A 25,928-nucleotide genomic window follows, 5' to 3' on the forward strand; every position below is an offset into this window, starting at 1 on the left:
CTTCAGTCCACTTTTTGAACTGAAAGGGATCCAGCTCCCAATAACCATAACTGGCTATTAAGCCACCATAACTGATGCCAGTCATGATGCTGACTGGTCGAGTCAGCAGTAGGACTGAAAAGCAAATGCTATTTCTGCTCAGGTGGAGGAGAGGATAGTATTACCACTAGGAAGGTGACAGTCCTCCAACCTCCTCCACCACAGCCCATGAAATACAGCGTGAAAAGTTCTGCTGAATCCCTGAGAGCTGAACTGGGACCCAGGTTACAAACCAAGCAGATTTTAAAAGAGGTTCATTACAAACAAAACAAAACAACAAAACAACAAAAAAGAAACAGTCTACGTGGATTACAGCAAATCCATACACTCTTAGAACAATTGCTTGTAAAACGTTGTAAAACGACTCAAGAAATGTTACAACATGCCTTAGCATAAAACTACTCTGGTTCCCACTAAACATGAAGGCTTTCAGAAACTTGTACCGGTGTTGGAAAGGTCACTTAGGTTCAGACATCACTATGTATTTTGCAGCAGAGGCTTCTTTCTTACGCCTCGTTCCTTGTGAGAACCCACCCAGGAGCTCTCTGAAAGCACATCCCCTCCTGCCTTACTGACCCCACTAGAGTAAAAGGCTGCCTTCCCCTCCTCTTCCTCCTCGCTGCCCTGGTGAGGTGGGGTGGGAGAACTTGGGGATGGATGGTCACCTCCTCATGTGCATGGGTGAGCCAGGCATGCAGAGGACCGAGCTGCCTTTCCACATGCTGCTCATGCAGCCTGAGTGCCAGCAACCTGGCAGAAGGAGGAGCTGATTCATGAAATGGCTTTGGCCAGTTTCTCATACCCTGGAAACGCGCCGGGCTTCCAGAAGGAGAGGGTTTACTAGGTGGATGATGTTCCTCCTACAACCCCTTTCAGCTCCCACACTCTGCAGGTCATTCTGCAAGACAGAAGAAACGTCCCTGGGAACTGGTGCTTATATTTGGAGGATGACAACAGCTGCTACACCATTCCTGCCTCTCCTCGAACATGATGCACCCTTGGAGGGGGAAAATATGCTCCACCATGATCCCTCATTTCTCACACCTGCCTGCTGACCCCTGCTACCACCTATGTGAGCTCCTCCAGACAGACAGCTTACCACGAATTAATACAATTACATAAAGTAAACCAAACTGATCACCTGGCAGAGCTATTAAATGGCAAGATGCAGGCAACAACTGATTTGCCAGGGAATAATCAGACACTTTGAGAAGTTAAAAAGAAGCAAAACAGTAAATTCACCCTGACTTTGGGTGTGAGAGGCTTTACATCAAGGCAATGTCTTCTTGAAGTTCCTAAATCCATGCAGTAAACCACTGGGAAATTAGTCCCCTTCAGCAGACAGTTTCTGGACAAATTTCTAGAGGCCATTTACTGCACATAGTTGGTCATTATGACATCCTGGTTCACAAAGAGATGGAAGAATGCCACAGATTCTACACTGATAATGCATTGCTATGATGATCAGGCTCCAACCATCATTTCCATCTATTTTATTTCAGGGATTAAAATGGCACACATGAACCACGCATCAACCATTGCTGTGCATGTGGACCAGAGGTATTTATTACCAGTCCAGTTCTACACCCTCAACAAGATTCCTGTTGACTTCAAGATAAATCAAGTTGGCATTTCCATGACCATTGGAAATCTGTTTTCAGACTTTAGAAATGAAACCCAAGACATACATATAAAGGCAGATCTTAGTTTTTTTAAAAGACAGTCTTGAAATATCTTGCTAAAAATACAACTAAAAAATTCCTGTTTCATAGATTAAATACTGCTATGAAAAATATGCTCAGTAGTTTAAGAGAATGAATATATTGTTACTGAAATCTATTTCAAGCAAGATAGAGCTTATTTTCACTCTCTTCTTGACCTTTATTTGAGACAATACCCTGAAACTGAATATTTTGTATTATATCTGATGGCTCTAATTCAAAGGAGTTTTCAACCTATATTCAACTATCAGAGTTCACAGCGCAATACAAACCCACCCTCCCTCCCCCATTTAATTCACCATCTTGGACAGCTTTCAAAAACAGGAATGCAGTCACATCTGATTAAGAGTTTATTATATTTCATGGTTTAGCAGAAGTAATGTAAAGATGTTAGTGGAAACTACGGAAGGATCAAGAATCAGAGCAACTGAGCAAGCAGAAAATGTAAGGGCTTTTTGAGGTGTGAATGTGTGTTTTCTTTTTTTAAAAAAAAAGGAACAGGAAAGAGTCATGGTGCCAAGACTAAAAAGTCAGGAAGTAAGTGCACTGAAGTCAGCGTGCACAAAGACAGGCAGTTTTCCAATATAGGGGGTAAAGTTTTGGTCATGGAAAGCAAGTGTCCCAAAAGCCAAGGGTGACTCCACAGGAGACCACCTGCAGAAAGTCTGTGTCTTTTGAGGCCTCCCAGAGATTTTCATCTGGAAGTAAGCCTCTTGCTGGGTACATGAAAATGGGATCTGGGATCTCTAAACGCTTTTGAACATAAGGGCTGGAAAGCACTTCGTGATGTTTTTAATTAGGTTGCATAGATCATTTCTCATTGTGTTGTCGCTGAATTCCTGAACCACCACAATAAAAATGACGCTTAATTAGAACGCTGAAATTTTTATTGCCTTTTCTTAACATGCTAACATCACAGCAGAACACATTTTGTTTGTGTTCAGATAAGTTATGCCACAGAAAACAAGAAAAAAGCATCCCTGCACTGCTTTGCTCGTTGTTGTTTGTCCTGGCCAGGAGGTACTGCCTCTCCAAGGAGAGGGCACACTCAGTTCTCTGGTCCTCGTGCTTCTCGTTTGAGCTATCCAGCTAAAATTTTGCCTGGCATCAGCTCTGATGAATCAGTAACAGCTGGAATAAGGCCAGCAACATATTTCATATGAGCTGGTAAAGAATCTCGGCCATCAAAGGCCCAAGCCACTTACAGGTCTGAAACCTCCTGTAGCAAAGTCAGAGAGCAGATCTTTTGCGCTACTGCATGTAATATGCATTAAGGGGCCACATTTAAATCTGTATAGAGATATACAGGCCTTATACGTTGAAAACACCGCCTTCAAAGACATACACAAATGTTACAATCCCGCTGCTTCATGATAGCCATGGTGAAGGCTGCACCACAAAGTATACAAAAGAGGAACAAATTAAGGTCACAGAAACCCCCTTAAATCTGTCATCTGAGAACTTCCAAAGTGCGTTCATTTAAAATGTATCTCTCTCACACACACACATTTAGGACCAGGGATTTTGCATTTACATCCTAGGTCCTGACTGGAATTGGAAAATTTTCAGTGCTAGTACTAATCCCCAAAGAACCTCACTGCAAACAGCCCTCACTACATTATAATTCTTTGTGGCCCTCACTTTCTGACATGTCAGCCAGTTCTTAATCCTTTTAACTTCTTAATGAAGGAGTAGTTACACAACAGCGGAGTCCCGTGGAAGGTCACCGATCTGTCCCTTGAGAGCACTTCCCTGGCACATGGCACGGAGAAAAGGGCTGGGATCCTACTCATGGGGAAGGGCAGCTCTGGGACACTCACCTTCTGGGAGGATGGGGCTCCCAGCCCGGGAGAACCAGCAGCAGACATTTAGGGCTGAGGACTAACACCGCTGTGATACACAATCTCCTCTGAAGAGGTGGCCTGCCTGCAGCCCAGCTCCCCAGGCAGAGGCAATGACAGCTCCTACATGGATGCTGCAGCCCAACCTGCCTCGGGACAGCTGATCCGTGGCCTCCACACATCCTGACAGCACGAGAGGCACAGCATTGGCCCCCTTGGGGAAGACCAGCCATGGCGCTGAGCCTATGTGAAGAAGAGAAAGGAAAGCTTTTTCCTCCGAGCCGTTACAGCCCTGTGGTGGACGGGCTGCACTTTCTAGGCCAAACTGTATTTATTTTGGCTCCTGGGCCTGTTTGGAGCTACTACGGTAGAAGAGCAAAGGCCTCATGAGAGGAGCTCTTCCAAGTAACATGCTCGTGGCCAAGGCTTTTGTGTTGCTGCAGTCATCATGAGGGCTTTCCAAGTCCAGCGGCAGGCCAGCCAGGTGGGACAGAGACAAAAAGTAAAATCAGCTGGCTATTTTCTGAGGAAGAAGCAGCTAAAACCAACAAGAATAAAACATGACTGGAAACACTTGGCTACAAACCAAGGGGCCAGTTTCAAGTTCAGCCTCAAGCAACTTCTTAAGTAGGTCAGAGCACAAAACCCAAAGCTGAAGATTTGCATTCACAGGGGTAGAAACCTCCAATCCCCATTTTATAGCACAGGCACCCAGACAGAAAGGTTTGTGTTACTCTTACGAAGCCAGTATGAGGATTTTGTTGACAATAACAAGGAAAAATGTACTTCTCATCCCTGAGCATGGCCAGAGGAACTCAGGGGAATCCTTATGGTGGTGGAGCTGCAGCAATTCTCTTCTGGACAAGCCAGAGACAGCCCAAAAGATTTTGTTTGCCAGTTTTGGAGCAAAATCTCATAGCTCTTCTCATGCTGGACCACATTTTCAGCCAGGGCACATCAGTATACATCAAGTGACTTGAGGACTTTGCCCGGTTAATTGACAGTTTGTCTATCATGACACAAGTTGAAAAAAAAAAATGGAGTGATAAAAATATAGCAACAGCTATAGCTGTGCTACTGGTGGTTATGAAGGAGCTGTTAGTTCTGGCAGCTATTAAAACCATTCAACGCAAGTGACAGATAACAGTAATAAATCAGCTGACTTGTTTCACATATCCACACATCCGGTGTTTTTTGTGAGCACAGCAAGTATTCAGCCTGGAAAAACAACAGCAGCTTATTACAAAGCCCTATCAGCCACCGCAACATACATTAAATTATTGACACATAACAAAGCCGAAATGAAAACCCTCACTTGAGGGGTAGCTCCTTCATATTTAAACAACAGCTGTTAACTGGTAACTTGCTTTCCAGTTACCGATCTCACAGAGCGGTAATTGCTTTTATATTAGCTAAAAGAGGTACTACGTTTTCCATCAACACAAGGGCTGTATCCCCGATGGGGTGGCCTTGGGAGCCTACTGGGAAGGTGCAAGAGGGTACCCGTGCAGTGAGAGCATGTCCTCACCAACCCAAGACCTACCTGTCCTCCCCATCGAGGTCCCAGCCTCTCCTGCGGGGCATCCTCCGGCCACCTCCTACTCACCAGGTGAAGGCTGAGCACCAGACTGGACCAACGCACCCAAAACTGTGCCCTTCCCGGAGCACGGCACCATGGGCAGGACAGGGAGGATGAAATGCAGGTACCCACCAGTGACTGGCAGCAGGGTCAGGTGCCTGCCGAGAGCGTATGCTCAGAGGAAGAGCTCAGAGCTACTGAGGCGCAACATGTCCTTTTCCAACAATTATGGAGTGCAAAGGCTGTGAGCAATTCTCCTTTAAATCCCGGTATACAACAAGGCACAGCAAGAAAGTACCAAGCACCAGTTTTCCATCTTTGACGCAACTCTGCTCTCCCCCATGCAGCCTGGGCAGCTGGAAGCTCCTCAGAAGGAGTCCTGGTGATTTTCTGGATGAGCCAGCAAGCCTCCCCCCTGAGGAGCAACCTCCCCATGTTTTGAGCAACAAGAATATCCAAGTAACACAACTTCTTCACAGAAGAGATGAGTCAACCTTTAATGAGAGGCTAACCTAGTCATTGCAAGTTCCTGGGGTTATTTGGGATTGCAAGTAGCTCTGTGATGACAACAAATCTCTGCAAGGAAAATAAACCAGAAGTATACAGAAACTTAACTGATGCTGTCTCAAAAGTACCTGGACTGTACCTGTACCTGACATATTTCAAATGTCATGAAGAAGAACTACAGGCTTTATTTTTCTGAACTCCTAAAAATATCTGACGATCTACCGGGCACTCAGCACAGAGCGGTCATCACAAGAGCCTCCCTGCAGTCTCCCGCTGCCCACCTCCCTGAGTGGGATTTCCGGCATGGCTGCCCAGCGCTTTGGAGGGGATTGCACGGCTCTTCCGATGCCTACTGGGGCAACCTTCTGGGGAATTACTCACAGACACGCAGAACAAAACCTCCCTCATAGGAGGTAAAAAAAAGACCCTCCTTCCTTTAAACAAGGATGCATGGCTCAAAAACTTAAAGTTGCTTTGTAACTTGCCAAATTGGAGTGGTGTAAACCAGAGCTGTTTCTCCAGCAGTGCACGGGCCAGTGGACACACAGAGGTGATCGCCCCTGCTGGATAAACAATACTGATCACTGTCTGCTGCGCAGATGCCAGCCTGGAGGTCAGCTCGGAAGTACCTGCTGTCAGCCTGTGACTGCAGAGCGATACGGGAGACACCCTCTACCTACCAGTTTGCCAAAAGCTTCAGAATGTTTGATCAGCCCAGGCCCCAAACGGAACAAATTCTTACTTTTCTGGCTAATGAGAAAGGACCTTCCGAGGTCACCAAACCCACTCCCTGCCAGCGCAGGCAGCCAAGCCGTAGAGGCCATTTCATGAGCTGATCACAGCTACTTCAGAAGAAAGGACGGCTGGGGAGGGGGGTGAAGGGCAAGCAGGAAAAATTTCCTCTCCTGAAGGAGAATATGGAATTTTAATGCAAAATAAATTGTTAGAAGACAGTGACAATGTAAGCTTACCACATGCAGACGTTAAATACTGTAGCTCCCCTCCTAATCTCAGCACATTATCTTAATGTAGCATATTATTCGAAACATACAGCAGACATGCCACTATGTTTACAGCACCCCTGTCATATAGCAATTTTGAAAGCATTATTGTCAAGCTGACATTTTATTACATTTCTGGAAATATGCTAATTCAACATTAAGTTTTGTTCAACAATCATGAAGGCTCAGGAACAAAGACGTATTGTGCTTTATTTCAGACAATTTTAAATTTGTTGTTGAAAATGGAGAATGAAGGCCATAACTTTTCATCCATCCCTGTCCCCTTGAAGCTCTATTCTTTCACTCTCTGCTGGAATTTAATATCAAATTATCCCTGCAAGGAGCCACCAGAGGAAAGCAATGCGAGGTAAGCAGATTGGTGATCCTGTCATCCATTTTCATAATTTCAGTTTATGTAAATAGGCCAGCTATTTCCAAGCCAAACACAGGGTTACCGCCATGGACTGAACAAACAATATTAGCTTTCAGCCATGTAAATATATTAGCTATCATCAGACACAGCCTCACTGAGGTCTTTGGGGACTAGGACCACGCAGCATAGCAAGTGGTCGGCACACTGCAGTGCAGGAGAAGCTGTGCCCCAGAGCAGAGATGTTGGCAAACAGAAAGGCAGACAAAAATAACTGTTGACTTAAAGGAATGCAACGTTTGCACATGAGATGCTCTGACAAAACAGCTTTGTGGGAAGGTTACTAATGACTTAGATTAAATTAACACCAGGGCTTCTCACTCACATCTGAGGGCGCTTTTGTGCTGGACATGGCACACAAGGACTCCTCACACGTGAGGCCATTCTCCATCCCAAGAGGTTTTCATGGTTTTCATCTGAATGTGCATATCTATGGCATATTCAGTATTTATATTCAGACATCAAACTTTGGCTCCAAGTAATCAAAATTCTGCCCATAACCCAAATAATTCACCTTTATTTGTGGTAGTTTATACCGCTTTCAGAACTGAGGAGCCATCACCAGTAGGAGTACACACTATGTGGATGGCAGACAGGCAATGATGCCCAGACAGGAATGTTGCCTTCCCTGACAGGATATCGTGAGCACAAGACTGAAACAACTGACAATCTTAAGTGTTTTGAAACCCTTGGAAGATTATATGCTACACAAGTGGAAAGCAAAGATGATTACAGAAAAGCTGTATTCTTTATACAAAATATCGCACTAACAAAATTCTTGTTAGTGTTCCAGGAAAATCTCAAAGATTTCAAGAGATGTATTTCAACAAGGTCTTGTACAAAATACTATTAGAGTTGCCAAAATACTATTAGAGTTGCTTTAGTCCCAACAATGAAAAGTTAAGTGTTAAATTTATGCTGGCTGCCTTTTTTCTCTCCTCTTGGTTTACATTTCCAAAGCAGCAGATGAGGAGAGGTCCAAAACCTCAGGGACTTGAAGGATTTGATCCAAACAAAAGAATTAAGAGCTACTGTCACGTACCGTTTAAACACCATCATATTATAAGTGCTACTTATATGTAAGTAATTAATTCTGGGTCTCTCCACAGCTCATCTGAATTCTCCTCAGTCTGCTACCAGAATATTTCTGCTTTTCTTTTTCTCCACAGGTCTGTTGCAGAGGTGCTGTGACATGGGAACAAGCTCTCTGCCGTGCTCCTCCCTCCTCCCCATTTGCCACCCCAGCCAAAGCGGCAAATGCCGGCTGGGCTGGAGAGCTCCTGGCAAGGGGTTCTCCCGGGCTCTGAATTCCCAGTGCCACCCATGGGCACTGCCAATGCAGTGCTTCCACAATACAGATACCAGAATGGGACCATAACGCCAGATGGTACTCTAGATGGTTTTAGCATTGTAGGAAAATGGCAAAGTAGAATTTCAAAAGAAAATTGATTATAAGATAATAACTGTGTGTATATATACACACATACATACATATATACATGTGTATATACATACAACACATCGTGTAGAAAAGGTAATAGGCAGCAGCTGCAATCCCCTGCCCTCTCCTTGACAACCTTCCTGTTCTCCCCAGTTGATGTTACCTCACCCAGTGGGCTGCAAACTGCTCCTGGGGGACCCTGTCCTCTGAAGCGCAAGACAGAGATGACTCCCCTTCCACGGTGGGACACGCCACTCTCCAAGGCTAACTGCTTCCCTCCTGTCCCAAATTATTATTTCTATTCTGTTCCTTTTACTGAGGAGGAGGAGGGATTACCAGTGGTGAGGGGAGGGAAGGGAAGCACAGGACACTGCTTACATCCAGGCCCTCTCTAACCTTGCTGTTGGAAGGAAAAAGTCAAATGCACAAGCACAACAGCAATAAGCAGTAGAGCATCAGAGACCAAAACCGCAGCTGCTGTGACAGCATAAGCACAGACATTTGGGACTGCATTTTATATGTTATTCCTAGTGTACTAACACTGGTGCCCTATGGGCTGCTCAGCAGCTGGAAATAGCTACAGGGCAGCAGTACCCTAATTATACCTTCATTAGATCACCTTGACCATGAACTGTATAAAGGACTGGAGTAGAGATAGTTCCACAGTCCCTTCACGCTTCAACAGTAGTGTAGCAAGTCCACAAGGCACCTAAAAATAAGGTTCACTGCGTCTTGGCTGATGAACAGATGTTTCAACAATAGCTGTAGATCCTTAGTACCTCTTGTGCTTGTGACAAACTGTACCACGGGCCTCAATAAAGAGAGAGAAGCTGGAACATTCAGCATTAAACCAAGCCTCCCTTGTGAGCAAAAGGAATAACTCCATTTAATGATAGCAGTAAAAATCTCTTATCCGTGTGGATGAGCCAACAGAGGGAGACATGATGATGAAACATGCCTGTCCAGTTTGTGGTATTAGTGCCTCTCCATCCCACACTACACACTTATGTATGGAGTAAGTCCCAGAAGAAATCTTGGATTTAAAAAAAAATAATTCCTTACAGGGAAAAAAAGAAAGTTTTTTAGCATAGCGGATGGGACTCTGAAAGTAAACATCACAACTTTTTTCTTTTTAAATAGAGAAAAATCATTGAGAAAACTTTAATTGAATTTCTGAAGATTACATTAACTGGGGAATTTCTATCTAGTTGAGGCTATAAATCTCAAAGGAACTTGTGGCTGCCCTCTGAATTAATAGTTCATTTCCTTTAATTTTTAATAACTCGCTTATATACGCCGAACTTTGTTTCTGTCCCTTAAAGAGGCGCATTAAGATTAGAATGAGAGTTTATCTTTCTAGGACAATATTGTTCAAATATTGAATTAGTGAATTTTATTTGGATTGGCTGCAATCACACTGCGCAGCACTGAATCGTCCTCGTGCTCAGCTTTTGACCCAGAAGTATCTTCATTAATAACCCTGCTCTGAGTTGGTGTGATATTACTTACTACAGAGCAAAATGCAACAGACTAATCCTCTGAGAATCCTGCGAGCTCAGTGAAACCTCAGAATTAGCCAGTAAAACAGGAATTCTCCAGTTGGGGGTAGGGGATGCACATATGCATTGGATGTGCAGGGAGCGGATGAGTCAGCTGAGGTGGGACTTGGCCTGTGTATCTCCTGACCCTCAAGGAGTGACACACCTTATTAAGCAGCAGTTGAATGGGGAGCAAGGGAGCATGAAGTAGCAATGAACATGGAAGGTACCATGGTGATTAAAAAAAAAAAAAAAAGAAAAAAAACTTATTTTTTAACGCTTGGATTCAAAAAGGTACTTGAGCTTACAACTTGTCCCATTAGAGCCGAGTGCACGAAATCCCCACTGAAGTAATTAGCTTATTGATTTCAACATGATGAGGACTCTATCCATTGCATCTACTCACTGCCTTGAAGTTACAAATGCATTTAACTACTTTGCTGAACTGGTAGCTAGCAGACTATCTGAATTCTCTCACAAGCTTTGCATGTACAGATGACTGAACAAAGTTAAATATTCCTATAAAATTCAGAGGTGGACCTTTCCCCCACCTGAAAAAGGGAAAGGTGTGTGTGTGGGTATAAAATAACAGACAGAAGGTAAAATTGTTATGAAGAAAGGACAGTATTCTTGTGATCAACATAATCCCCAGGCTCAGTCTTTACGTCAGTCTTACTAAGTGTTAAGAAAACATTTATCTTTTACATGACCAAACCTTATGGGAAAATCCTACAGGCTTCCAAAACAGACCACTGCAAGTGATAAATACAAAATTATCTCTCCTTTTCACTGAAAAATCTTTTCAAAATAAACAGTACAGTATAAGCAAGCTAACTTCACTGAATTCCTTATGAATGTTTATTTTTCCCCCTTAAGAGTTTTCTGTAAGCCACAGAGAGCATTTCAGTGATTTATACCTTAATGTTTCTACTTTCAGGCCAAATTCTAACAATCTCCCAAATGATGAAAAACAGATGATCCACAGGGATGTCAACAACTCAAGTTTTAGCACAAAACTGTGCTAGCCTTTTTTCATATGAACGGACAATTGAACTTGCATGTTTACAAAGACTTCCAGTTTTCACTAAAAAGAGTATTCTAGTTCTTATAGCTGCCTATTAAAATAAAACCCTCTAAACTTCCAAAACCAATCAAACAAACAAAAGAATCCAGTCCCATCAGTCCTAAACATTTCAGAATAGTTAGTCAGACACCCCCCCAAAAAAGAGGTGGGAAACTGGAAGCAGGAGCTATCTTTTGTGAGCTGCTGTTTGGCAAACAAAACAGTTTTTTCCCATTTTGAGCTGCTTGTCACAACACAGGGTCAGGAATGAAAACACAAAGGGCTAAAGAAGAGGCGCCCTGTGTTTTAATTCTGGTGCTGACAAGGGTTTCCTCTGCAGCCATCGCTAAGAGCAGATACTGCTCTAGTCATAAATCTGATCGCACATTCTCTACTGAAGGATATGAACTGGGACAATAGGCATGGAGCAAAAAAAACCAACTGGAAGTTCAAACACTTTGCAAAGGTCACATTTTGAATACCAGTTCTCTCTCCAGCAGATCTTACAATGAAAACATGGTCTTTTTCTAAGCTGTGGTTAATCAACCCCCTGCACAGAGAGAGTTGGATACCTCTCTTGCGGAGGTTTTCCCAGGCTGAAGCATAGATCGCATGCTTCCACAGGTACTCCAGATGTTGAAGACCAAGGATTAATAGGCTGAATTGCTGTTCACCTCTTAGACAGAATGAAAGGGAAATGGGTTTAGCTTAATTATCAGTCTTGCCCTTGCCGATGACGTTTATTAGCCAGCCCCCAGCACTCGGCACAAGCATGACCAGGCTCTGCTCCGTGTGCTCGTTCAGGGAGACTCGCTTGATCAGAAGCCATAACCTCAAGCCAAATTGAAAAAATAACTATTGAATCCAGCCTTTGGCGCACCTCTGCCTTATATCAGAAGTTACAGAGCCAGCAACATGAAACGGCAACTGCCAGGTGAACTGCAGTTTTACATATTGTCCCAAAGTGCTTCAATCATGGGAAAATTTGAACATACATTGATGAAGAGGGACACAATTTTATTTTAAGCAGAGTACCATACAACTGTAGTGCAGACATAGAACCAACCCCAACCCATATGCTGCTTCACATATTTACTGTGGGATGCCTGAAAGTGTATAATTTTAATTATTTGGAATCTACAGTGAATGCCAAGCTTCCTGACATTTTTTTTTTATTATTCACTATGAACTCCAGAGGCTACATCTCTATATTCCTAACTCTTAAAATGTTAATTCTGTCCTTTGGTGCACTCCTCCTTCATACCCACCCTCCATCCCGTATTTTCGTATCAAGTGAATCAGCTTAAGGGACATTCTTCCTTTCACGAACAAAAATGGCATTCTCTGAGGTCAGTTGCTTTTCTCAAAAGTACTACTGGATATAAAGTACTTCACGTCAAATGCCACACTTAGATACACTACACACGGCTTTTTCTTCAGTTTTGCAGGCTGAGGCACGCACATGATTTTTATGCTAACTGTATTCTCTGCCTCTTTTCCTCCCATTCTCTCTGTCTGCCTTCCTTCCTTCCTGCCCACATTGTGCAACCTCTAGACTTAAAACAAAACAAAACAAAACAAACCACCCAAAAAAATCACCCCCTCCAACATACATTAAGTTCATGTAAATAACACCTGATATTTCAGCAGTCACTGAACAGGCTGCTGCTTCCTCATTATCTCTGGTAAGAAATTTCTACCTACTCTCTTGCAAACCACCACCTACTACCTATAATTAGATCACAGTTATCTAAAGTTTTTATTTACTTTTTCCTCCAGTTACTTTTGAAGTCCTTGGAATCATCTGGTTTGTTTTCTTTTGTTTTTCTAAATAAAAGTTGCCTTAGAGTAAGTCATTCTGAAGAGATTCTGAAACTTCATACACTTTGCAATGTAATGTAGCATCACTGCATCTTAACTTTCTTTTTCTGCTTAAGCCAATATTCCAGTTTACTACCCTTAAAGACTTACCCAGCAAAATATGGACCAATCACCAGGGCTGAATATTTTATCAGTGATTTTTCTTAAATGCTGTCGGCCAAATCTGGGCATAAGTCCCTTTATTTCCACTGAATATTCAACTGGCCCAGCAGTTTTCATTTGAAAGAACAGCTGGACTATTTGTCCTCTTTGCTCCATTATTTACCTGGAATCTGAGATTATTTCACATCAACTCACCACTGCTGGCTGTGAAGCGATATGAAAGAGCAAAGGCAGCACCTAGAAGCACCCCCGATGGCATGCAACTACTGACATCTCTGCCCAGAGAGCTCCCCGTGGCTCAAAAGTTACCTCTGGTCGATGATAAAGACAAGGCACAATGTGGTGGAAATTAAACTGGAAATTACCCCACAGAAAATCCACCAGGATATGCATGAGGCCCAGACAATTTGTGGCCTCTCGGAAGCAAATACAAAGAGCATTGTCAGGAACACTCACGCATACAGATTCAGGTTCTGCAGAAGAAACCCTTTTCATACCCACTGCCACCTCTGAGGAGCTCTGGGGTTTGAGGCAGAAGCTGAAGGCAATAACCAGATGTCTCCAATTCCTCTGAGTGACAGCAAGAAAAATGCTGCTGGTTGGTTAGTTAGGGAGATACTGTCGTTGTGGGCAAACCTGGAGCATCTGTCACAGAGAAAACACGCTGCAGTCCTCACAGTCCCTAGCCTGGTAGCAAGCTGCAGATGCAGACGCAGCACAGGGAAACTGATAAAAGGTCAGTCACGAATGATTCAATACCTTAGAAATGAGCTGAAGAGGAGGAGGAGGGCAGTTTGAGTTTCTTGACTCAAAGGGCTGGGATGATGCTGAAGGCTGGGAAGGGTGCCTCCACGCTTTCTTCTGGTGGGGAGCGAAAAGGTGGGCAGGAGGAACAGTCTCAGCACTCAAGCATCCCTGCACTTTTTCCTTCATCCCACAGACACAGCTCCATTATGCTGCACAAATCCAAACACAAATTTGCAATTTTTCCAAGAGAAAAACATTTTTAGAAGGGCTAACCATTAAGCACTGGATGCTGAGGAAATAAATAGGAGGAAATGCATATGCATCAGAGGAAATAATGACAGGCTGTAGCTATTGAAAACTAGTAGGAAGGGAAATATAGCTGGAACATTAATGCTGTAACAACTTGCTCTGGAAGGGTATCATGAAGGAGGGCAAGGAGGAGGAAGGATGTGTTACCTTACATTAGAAATGCTCATGGGATTACAGACGACTCAATCACAGACTTTGAATACTTACAGATTATACCTGTAGTCCAACTAAAGATGGAGTCACTGGAATGTGTCTTACAGGCCCTGAAATCCTAACACTAAAGTGAGCCGATAACTCTGCATCTGTTCTTCATGAGTGGAAAGAAAAACAGGGTAATCACAGATGCACACAGCCTGGAGGATGTTTGCTGAAAACCTCATCTGACTAAAGGAAAAAAATTCCCTGGTGTCTTCAAAAGATGATGATTTCTTAAAACAGAAAATTCTCAAACCCCACATGGAATATCTCGATGTTGAATCTCATTTTAATGAGTGAAGAGAGTTAATTAATCACCTAAAAGCTTCAAGCAACTTAAGTATCAATGATCATGAACTAGTAACACTGACTTCGTTTTAAAATCAGTACATACATTATTGCCTGGTGTTTATAGTCTTTTTCCACAATTGCTGGCATATGGGTCTAGAAAGAGAAGAGTGAGAGGTGTGAAAGAAAAGAGACAATTGTTTAAAAAGAACCTACTGTACACCAGAAGGCTTTTCCAAAACTGCAAGAGTTACGCTTGTGAAAAAAAGCATCCCAGAGAAGATAAAGTGCAGAAACTTCATATAGACATGCAGATTTATAAATAATGGAGAGAGAAGAGAAATTAGTGGCAAATAAATGAAGAAGCACAGGCAACCTCTAAAGAAGCACAGGAGCCAATGCAACGCTGAGGATTCCTAAGGATGTTTCAGACAGTAAAAAGGCACTTCTGAAAGCACCCATACAGATCGAGTCTATTGTTTGGTGCTGACAGTAGGATCAAAAATGATAATATGGGAAAACAAGGATATTTAAAGAACAGCATTATGTGGATTGAAAATAGTTCTTTAAAAGATTTCAATACACAGCTGTTAACCCAAAGACATAAGCAGACATTATCAGACAGGTCGGTAGTGGCCATTTCCAAATTCCAGGGGTCGTGTCTTCTTCCAATGCAGTTTCATCGGTTTGTCATTTTGGGGTGAAATTTCCGCAGGAAAAGCCTGCACATAAAAAAACCGACCAATATAGTGCCAAAAAATGAGAAGGGAAGGTTATTCTTATGGAGCCTAGTCAAAATCTCAGTAACATCTTTTGCAATGCAACTAAATGCAAGGTAGCAACCCTAGCAAAGTACAGTCTGCAGGCTTAAAGCAGTAGACGTGCTTTGAAGACTGTGACTTAAGGACTTAGAGATGTAACAAATTGCCAAGTTCATTTATGTCCTCTGTTATCATCACAGATAGTTCCTTCAAAACAGGTACTCAAAGAAAGATACAGGAAAAAATAATCTTAGCAAGGCTTCTGTCAGAACCCTGTGCTCAGCCCCACTAGCCACACTTCAAGAAGGAAGTGAAAATACTAGAGGGAGCTCAAAGGAAGGGCAAAGAATTGACCCCTGGGCAGGGCAAAGCAAAACAAAGCAAATCTTACATGTGAGGCTGACAGAGTTCACCCAGCCCAGCGATAAGGTTGAGAGCTGTCATGATGACTATTTAGGGCCACATTTCAAACTCACGGGTAAGTTAAGAGCTGACAGTAGGAATTTCAACCTTTGTTTCCCAGCAAAATTTCCCAGCAATGTTAGTAAATGAACTATAGAACAGTTTACCAGGACAGATGGTCAACTCATTAACGCCTGAAGTTTTCAAAATGAGATTACACATGTTTAAAGAAGACACGCCCAAAACAGCTTTTAGAGGGAAAAAAAAAAATTCGATGGCTCAATCACGCAAAATGTCGGGTCAGAGGAGTATAATGACTCCTGACTGGTCTTTCAGTCTATGAATTGGAGTACTTAACCATAAAAAATTAGAAGAATCAAATGTCTCCGAGACATGTTGTGGCAAACAGACTTGTAAGAGCCCCTCCGGTATTCAGAACCATCCAAACACACACACACCGTTCCAACATGTCAGAGCCACTCGCACTCAGCTCTAATTCAATAGCTGTTTACATTTGTTAAATAAACATACAAAAGACTAGGTGTCAACCTGGTGCTGAAGGCATGGTTTGAACATTTCAGCAGTCACTCTAAAGAATCTCCTAGTTGATCCTTTCAAAAGCAGAGCTCTGACATTAGGCTAGGCAAATGCCAGTGATGTTCACATGGAAGTGGGACACGAAATCCACTTGCTTTGTTGCTCTATGGGAAGCCTCCTTCTTATAATGTGATATCCTGTGCTATTGTGTCCGTCATTCCTAACCACATGTGAGCTGGAATAAGGTATTCAAAACCTGCACCTCCTTCCATGCATGTGAATGGGAAAGCAATTTTGGAGTGAGAAAAGAAAAGAAATCAAAGCAGACATTCCCTAGGTGAGCGGGGAAAAAAAAATCACTCGTCATTCTCCAACAGTAATCAATCTTAAGTACATGCTTTTTTATTTCCAGAGGAATGAAGGATTCTGGTGCTCTATCATCATTTTATTTACTTTAGCTCAGGAAGTGTCTGATCTGCTTTAAAAACTGTGGATCAATTCTGTATTAAAATACCATCACTCTGCCTACTCCTTCAAAGCGCTGTAAAATATGCTGAAGGGAACACTGGCATGTTCCCCAGGTACCATGGCTAAAACAAAACCTACAACAGAGGAGTCTTTTTAGAAAAAGCAACTACCACCTTCCCACTCACTCCTCCCCAAGCACGGAGCAGTCCGTATGACGTATCTCTTCTTCCTTTTCTGGTTTTAGTCAAGAATACAAACCAAAAATATGTCACAGGCTGCATGCTAAAGGTTAGGGAAATTACTGGTGGGGTTGACGAAACAGAAGGTAAGATGCCCTATCTTGAAGAACAACATTTTATGTTTTGTTTAGGTTTGTCCTCACACATGAATGCAATACTTACGGGTTGTCACTTAAATTAAGCCCAGAGCCTAGAGTCAGGTCCACTAGCACGCAGGCTTCTCTTCTTCCTCACTGATGCAGGACTAACAGCTGCACTGGAGCCTATGTTTTTAATCAACAGTTTACTCCTCTATTTTTCTTTAGATGGGAAATATTCATGCCTACCCCATTTCACCTGCTGGGTTTTTTTTTAAGCACTGTGAAACATGCTATTCATACTGCAGTGTTAAAGGGTCAGGCTACCCTCACCTAGAATCTATTCAATAAATTCCACCAAAAGTCAAAACACCATTTGACAAAAACAAATAAGCCAACAGAAAGTGAAAAAAAGAAGTACTTAAAGAAAAAAAATCTCAAATCCAATACATCTGAATAGTGGTTTGACTCAGGTATTGTAACAAAGCATTTCAACAAAACCCACAAGATTTCTATTCACTGTCCTTTTCATCTGAAGAGCTTGAATCAAAGTTCTCACCACCTCTAAAACTTACATCCATTAATTATATAATTGTACACAAGCTAAGGACATAACCCTCAATTTTAGCTAGCTTTCTGGTATGCTTCAAAAATATGTGCAACATGAGACTTTAGAGGAATACCAATGTTTGTTTCCAGCAAGCAAAAAACCAAACAAAAGCAAAACCAAAAAAACCCAAACCCTGCCACTGTTTGTTGCCAAAACACAGTTTCCCACAACCCAGTTTTACATCAAGTCCATGAACACATGACATCAGGTTTTTTCTAAAGCGCAAATATACTTACGAAAGGACATTCCCAATGTAGGCATAATATGAACAGCAGTAGGGAGTAGTCCCATCACAGCAGTAAGCTTTGCAGTCATTATCACACTGAGCCAGACAATCTTCTGCTGAATAAAAATAACATTCATGCGGTCAAATGGCAGCAACAACAAAATGCTGTACAGCACAGCTTTAAAGAAAATGCAATCTAACAGTTTTATACAATCACAGGACTTCACTCGAGGCACGACCTGACCCTGTAATCCAAATGGCAGCCCATTCCCACTTGTTCTGCATTTCAGTAGGAAGTTCAGAGTTAGGTGCTTTGTGTATGGGTATTTTGTATCTGGCCATATCAGTTACTTCTTATATTTAATCATTTAAAATAAAAAAGACCATTTTAAAATGTCAAGACGTCACAGATCACCTTTTTCCATTCCAGCAAGGAGTCCAGAGGGAACCCTGAGACTGGGCTGCCTGTCTCGCTGAGCTGCAGGAGAGAAGGAAGCTGCCTGGGAAGTGACTACCTCCCCCAGCCCCTGCCCAGCCCCAGCCCAGGGTGTAAATTAGAGCTGCCTGGGGCTCCCTCATTCCCCGCCAGCTGGCAGCGGCTCCCCTCGCTCGGCTCCAGCCCCAGGGCCATGGCCAGCGTGGCACGGCGGCGCCCAGTATGAGGGCCAGCGGTGCCCTCTCTGCCCCACTGCCAAGGACTGTCTTGCCCAGCCAGGGCCACAAACGATGGGCGGGAGCCATCAGCGATGCTCTGCTGGACTGAGGAACAACTCAAACTGTGAAACAACAGTAAGGGAGCTCTTTACAATTAAGAAACGTGGAAGAACACGTTTTGTTGCTGTGAGAAGCTATTTTAAAGCTACTGCCCTCACGTCTCTGGGTACTGCCGATGCACTGTAAAAGCGTCCTCTTCCCGAATCTCATCCCAGTCTCTCCTTCCCCACTGCCAGGTCCTCAGCTGTCACCTGGATGAACCCAAACGGACCCCCTGCCCACACACCATCACCCTCGGTCACCTCTTTGGTGACGCAAACGCACACTGCCACAAGTGGGGACCTGAAAGCGAAGAAGACAAACAAAGCTTCTGCATTCCCAACACACTGTGGCTGCTGTTCCCCAGGCAGGAGATCGCGCTAAGGGATTCTTGCTCTCCTGTTCCCATTACTGCCTTTCATCCACGTTGGCACAACTTTCGTCGTGCTGGGACCCGGGCAACCCTACCTCCTCTCAGCTGCGGCCACGCTCCCCTCCCTGTCCCACCTCTGCCTGCTCTGCCCCTCCTCTGTTCCCACCTCACGCTGAGGCTCCTCTGCACGCTGACTGCGTGGCCAACGCCTCGTGCTGCTGACCCATCCCAAATCCGCAATCTAGCGCATTAGATGTTAGCGGGTCAGCTCTCTGAACCTGCTCAGGCTCGGTCTCCGCTTGAACACAAGCGCCAGGTGAGGGGTGAGGGCCGGAGAGGGCCGCGGGACACAGCGCGGGGACCCGCTCACGCAGCTGCGCCCTAAACCTGTGCGATCACCCCTGTACGAAAGAAACGCCCGCGCACCCAAAAGGCGGATCAAGTGACCCACCAGTCTGAAGACCAACAAGCGGATTGGGGCAGCCGGAGGTGGGACATGGCAATCTCCAGAAGGAGAGGGGAGGCCGCTGACAGGCATGGGCCCCGTGGCCATGGAGCAGCAAGGGGGGGAACGACTGCCATGCCCACCCCAGGGCTTTCTGCACTGCCGCCCTCGCAGGACTCCCCACGCCGGCAGCTTCGGGCTTTCTGCCCCGTTTACTCATTTTTTGGCACCAGCCCTTGGCGCCTGCGGCTCTGGCCCCCGACCCAACCAGTGCCCCTCCACCACAAGCCACCCCAGCACCCACCCCCGGCTCCTGCTCGCTCACCGAGCCCGGCGGTACACGGGGGTGCCCTCGACCTGCCCCGGGGGGCTGCGGGGCCGGGACACCTCTCGGCGCCTCTCCCCCGGGGCGGGCGCGGGTTTAACCTCGCACCCGGCTCACGCTGCCCTCATTGAGCTCCGCCGAGACGCCCCGCAGAGCCTCCTCCAACTCCGGCTGCCGATTCCATGCCCCGCAAGGAGGCACAGCCCCTGCCTCTGCCTGAAGCCGCCGGGCCCCTCTACCCGCAGCGGCTGCCGGCGAGGGGGCCACCGCCGACCCCCGGCGCTCGCCGCCCTCCCGGCCCCGCTGGCACCCGCTGCCCCACGCACCCGCCCGGCCCCGCTGACCTGCCAGGAGGAGGAGGAGGAAAGTGGGGAGCAGCACCCCCCATGCCGGGCGCCCCTCGGCCCGGCCACGCCACCCCGCTGCCTCCATGCCGGCGGCGGGCGCGGAGCCGCCGACCGCCCCGTCGCGGAGGCGGGCCGGGGTGGGGAGGGTGGCGGTGGCGGGCGGCGCCGTCGGGGCCGGGCCGGGCCGGGCCGGCTGCCCCCTGCCGCGGCCGGGGCCGCCCCCCGGCTGTCCCGGCGGCGCCGTGGGTGGCGGCGGCGGGGCCGCCCCGTCGCGGCCCGGCCCGGTCCGGCCCCTCAGGCTTCCCCGCCTCCCGCCGCCTTTGTCCGCCTCGACCTCCCCCCCCCTCCCCCGGCCGGCGCCGGGCCCGCGGGGATAGGAGGGAGCCCCGAAGGGGTGTGAGAGGCCGCGCCCCTCTTCCACCCGCTGCCTCGCTCCGACGGGAGGGGGGCAGTGGGGTTCCTGCTGGGACTAAAATCGCGATTGTTTGTAAACTGGGATTAAAAATCGGGATTTGTTTGTAATCGCGCGAGCAGAAGCGGTGGGCGGGAGCGGGGCGCGCCGAGGCGAAGGTGGGAGGCCGGCCCCGCCGGCGGCTCTCACGACGGCAGTACCGGGCCGATGCCCGCCGCTGTCTGCCGGAGCCATCCCGGCGCTGGGCGGCCGCGGGAGCCGCAGCGCGGCCCTCCCCCCGCCTCCAAACCCCCTCATGTGCTGGTCCGCGTTCTTCGGGGTTGAAGGATATTCCGTGTGCAGGCCGGAACCATACTCTGAAGTGTTTTGCAAGAGGCGTTTCTGACGACGACGGTTTAAATGATGCCGTGATTTACTCCGTGGGAGAACTCCCACAGGCAGGGTCCGCAGGCCAAAATATTCACCCTGCGGCCGCGCGAAACAGAAGGGTCAGCTCTGACTTCGCATGAGTCCAGGAATGCCCTTTGAAAGGCTGAAGTATGCACACAAAAATGAGAATCATCCACAGGTGTTTCTGCTCATAAAGGGCTTCCTGCAGCTGGCAGCTCAGAGGGGAGGGCTGACACAGAAATGTATAATGACTTTTTTTTTAAGGCTTTTGCTATTCTACACTAACGACAACAAAACCCAAAACCACCAAGCCAAATCACTTGAAAGCCTGTTGTTTTGTTTATCAATGCACAGCTGAGCGTCTTTTTAAATGTACGCCAGAACCTGATCATCCACAAAGAAAACAACTTTTCATGTTGTCCATGCCAACCTCATGAAGTTCAACAAGGACAAGTGCAAGGTCCTGCACATGGGTCGGGGCAATCCCAAGCACAAATACAGGCTGGGCAGAGAATGGATTGAGAGCAGTTCTGAGGAGAAGGACTTGGGGGGTGTTGTGGATGAGAAGCTCAACATGAGCCAGCGTTTGCACTTGCAGCCCAGAAAGCCAACCGCATCCTCGGCTGCGTCAAAAGAAGTGTGGCCAGCAAGTCATGGGAGGTGATTCTGCCCCTCTACTCTGCTCTCGTGAGACCCCACCTGAAGTACTGCATCCAGCTCTGGAGCCCCCAACACAAGAAGGACATGGACCTGTTGGAGGAAGTCCAAAGGAGGGCCACGAAGATGATCAGAGAGCTGGAGCACCTCTCCTATGAAGACAGGCTGAGAGAGTTGGGGTTGTTCAGCCTGGAGAAGAGAAAGCTCTGGAGAGACCTTCTAGCAGCCTTCCAGTACTTAAAGGGGGCCTACAGGAAAGACAGGGAGGGACTCTTTATCAGGGAGTGTCGTGGTAGGATGAGGGGTAACGGTTTTAAACTGAAAGAGGGTAGATTTAGATTAGATATTATGAAGAAATTCTTTACAGCGAGGGTGGTGAGACACTGGAACAGGTTGCCCAGGGAAGTTGTGGCTGCCCCATCCCTGGAGGTGTTCAAGGCCAGGCTGGATGGGGCTTTGAGCAACCTGGTCTAGTGGAAGGTGTCCCTGCCCATGGCAGGGGGATTGGAACCAGGTAATCTTCAAGGTCCCTTCCAACCTAAACCATTCTATGATTATATGATTTCAACTACCCTGCAGTGTGTATCCCTTAGTTTATGCAACAGCCTGAATTAAATGCATAAAAGGAAATTTCAGTTATATGTTAGCTGCTGAGAGTAAAACTCAGACCAGGTAGGTAACTTAATTTCAGAGGAATCGCATCTGCTCCCTGTGTCTTCATCTGGTCACAGGCCACAGTTTGCCCTTGAACAAATCCCCCCAAACATAATATGGTTTTGCCAATAGATAGCATTCATAATAAAGGAAAAGAATTTATCAGGTTAAGGAGACTCAGATCTGATAGGTAACTCCCAGAAACTCTGACACCTCCAGGTTTTTAATTTTAATTAATCATCTTCAATCACCATGACAGCCTGTATTAGAAAAATCTTTAGGGATTTATTTTCTGTTCTCCCATTTTTGTTGTTGATCCCTTCCTTTGTAGTCCTTCATAGCTCTCTCGGCAACTCACATTCCAGTATTTCCCAAAAATGTTGGCTAAAATTGTCCAGTAGTTGTAAGCCAGTGTTGCGCAGTTGACTTCAGTACTGATTTGCACATAACAACCTTATGGACCTTCTGTAACTGTTACTTCTTTCTGTCAGCAGGGGACAAGTCCTTTGAGCCTCTCCAGAACACTCCCCAGCCCTAATTATTACTTCCCAAGTACTGTCCTTTGGACAAACAATTGAAAGGTCCATCTGACAAAGAGAAATATCTCTGTCCTCTTTCCACTGCTCCCAGCATCATGGAGGGCGTTTGTAGGAGGCTGAGAAGAGGGAGAACGATGTCAGGGTGGTATCGACTGGTTGTGCTGGGATGAGGTGAGGGTCTTCTGGGACCAAAAGCTATTTCTTGTTCTGAGAAAGAGATTTTAAAGGAAGACTACTTCATAGCAAAGAACAACAAAAGGTTAGAACTAAGGTCCTAGCCACAGCAATACTCCTTAGAAAACTCTGTGTCAGCACCACATGATGGTAAAATTATGTCTTATCAGAAATGTTTTTTGAAAGATGGTGTTGAAAATCATGCAAGATTGATAAAATTATGTTAAGTGTACAAGCCCTGAAGTGCTTATCTTCAGGCACAGTTCAAGGAGAAAATTCCGCTCCCAGTGCACTAGTGTTTTGAAACTCACTACAATCAGGCATCTCTGTCTCCAGAAGCTTAATTAGCAGTTTAGAAACAGTAATTATCACACGTAGAGCACTAGAGGAAACTTAATAGAGAAAAAGTCACATGCTTAGGACAAGCATTTAAACTTCTTTTTAAACTAGACTACCTCTAGAGAAATCACTTCAAAACAATTAACAGGATATCTTACATAAATACTGCCTATGTCTCTTGTTGAACTCAAGCTGCTAATTGGCTGATCATGAGAAATGATAAATCTTCTGTGTGTTTTCCAGCAGGTAACCAGCCAACCAACTTCAGAGCACCTCCAAAAGGACCCGGACATACTTTGTGGCAGCAGCGAAGCTGTTGACTTGGGAAAACCCCTGGTTCTGGAAAGAGGGGACGCTGCGAAGATGTCTTTTCATCTCTGCTCCATGTTATCCTGTAATGGCATTGAGGGCTAGTCTCATCTTCTGAGCGTTAGCCACCTCTGAGCACCACCTTCTCCTCCTGGCTCTGCAAGATTCAGGAGCCATGCTTGTATCTTCTGTGGTACCTGGGAGAAGTGTGAATATCACCCTTGTTTTCCTGTAGGTTCCTGTGCCAATGATGTCCAGCAGCAGGGAGTGCAGCAAATACACCGGACTTCAGATGGCAAATATCCTTTCATTGTACATTTCACTTAATATCTTCTCTTTAGTTACACCATGAAAGAACAACCAGGTTTAGCTGACAGAGGACATATTCCAACCTTTGCTGACGTTAATGAAAGGCTTCCCAATGACTCCACTGTTAGCTGGACTGGGCTTTTAATTTCTGTTTCCCTCCTGTCTCCCTTTATTTATCTCACCACTAGTCAAAAAGGCTTAATCTTTTTTCCTCCTTTAAATGGAAATCATCTCGCACTTTTAATCAGTTTCATTGCCACTTTGGGATGCTCTTTCTGCTAAATCTTTTCCTGAGGATGGCCTGAATACTAAATGCAATATTTAAAATGGATTTTTCAATATCAAACTCTGTCCTCCTTTGACAGAGTGCCATGTCTTTTCCTGACTGCTCCATTAACATGCATTAGGTCTATTGTAGTATTGACATATAATTACACGTACACTATTAATGACTATAACACAAAAAAAAAAATACATGCTTGCTTTCTTTTTCAAAAATGTTGTCTGTGATTACATTGCTACTTATCTGCACACAAGCTGCTTTATTATCTCCTTTGGGGTTTCTGATTTCTGCCACTGTCTTTGACCCTGGAGAATTTATCCCAGAGCTCCTAGAAGGAAACGAGACATTCTTGTTCTTCTCCGCACAGACTGCCAGTCTCTGTCACATGAGGAATGTACTCAACACTCCCTCTTGCTGTATAAAATTTGCAAAAAGCGTAACGCAGGAATGCCACTATTCCCGGGCAGCCAGCAACATATCTTATGGCCCCTTCAGTTATATCAACCATGTTAAGGTAGATGTCATCTCTGCAGTACAGCAGTTATATTCTACAGAATAGGATAATTCTACTGGTAGAAATACATTATTTTTGTAAACTTGCGTAAAAGCTAGTGAAATCTTTGCCTACATTTTTCCTGCCGAAGCTCAAGGCAGCAGAGAAGAAGATGTTTTTTAATTATTTGCAAGTCAGAAATTTCCTTGTTCATACCATCTTCACCCATTTGCCTACAGGAAGGGAAATAGTGGAAAACCTTTCATATGATTTCTATTAAGAGCAACGAGTGTCTCAAAAATGCTGTATCCTTTCTGGTACAACACCAGCCAGGAATTTATAAACCTATGCTGAGAGTAAGCATCTGCTGAAAGGCTGAATTTCATTCAGACTTGATAAACACTATTTAAAAATACAGGCACTTGTGTGCTTTATTTATGAAACATTTATTTAGTAAACTAATCAGTAGTGCTCGGTGAAGCTTAGCAAACAGTAGCAACATCTGGGGAAAATTCACTAACCACAGAAATCTTGGGTTTAGGCGTTAGCACTGATTTTTTTTTTTCTCTTCCAAACCCCCTCTCTCCCAAACAATCCATTCTTTTTTCATAATTCAGTATGAGAATTCAGAATCTGAGTAATGAAATAGTCTTTCTTAAATATCTATATTGCTTTTGAGAATATATGATTTTACTGGATCAAAATCAGAAATACAAGAACTTAATCCAAACTGGATTTTCATTTCCTTTTGAAATTAAGCATTAGCAATTAAACACTCATGACATAAAATTCGTAGTTGAAATGAGTTAACTATCAAAGTAAGAGGTACTAGGAGAGCAAGCTTATAATCTGACTAATATTTTTTTCTCTTTTTTTTTTTCTTTTAAATTTCAGGGGGGTTATGTTGAAAATTTTATCCTGCACATGATTTTGTGGGCAAATGGTAAGTTTTTGTGAACAGCATCCCTTTTTAGAATGACAGTCAGTAAGGAAGGTATGTAAAGGGATGAGGAATAAGATGGAGATTACCAGGCTAAAATGTGGTATCAAGTGTCCTGGTCACTGTTATTTTTCACATTTCTTCTACAGAAGCATTTAAATGATCAGTCAAACCTTCAATTATG

At 45.0% G+C, this 25,928-nt stretch overlaps 1 protein-coding gene across 1 annotated transcript in view; it reads right to left on the reverse strand.

The window, feature by feature from the left end:
• CYYR1 (cysteine and tyrosine rich 1) overlaps positions 1-20,330 on the reverse strand; it is a gene marked incomplete at its 5' end in the record, with an annotated part of 60,501 nt that extends 40,171 nt beyond the window's left edge. The window contains 2 exons of the mRNA XM_082489422.1: positions 18,013-18,115; positions 20,243-20,330. Coding sequence (XP_082345548.1) covers positions 18,013-18,115; positions 20,243-20,330 — 191 coding nt within the window. The remainder of the gene's footprint in view (positions 1-18,012; positions 18,116-20,242) is intronic.
• Positions 20,331-25,928: the final 5,598 nt, after the last annotated feature.

This window comes from Vanellus vanellus (genome assembly GCF_965231255.1).
Source record: "Vanellus vanellus genome assembly, chromosome: 1".
Taxonomy (NCBI): domain Eukaryota; kingdom Metazoa; phylum Chordata; class Aves; order Charadriiformes; family Charadriidae; genus Vanellus; species Vanellus vanellus.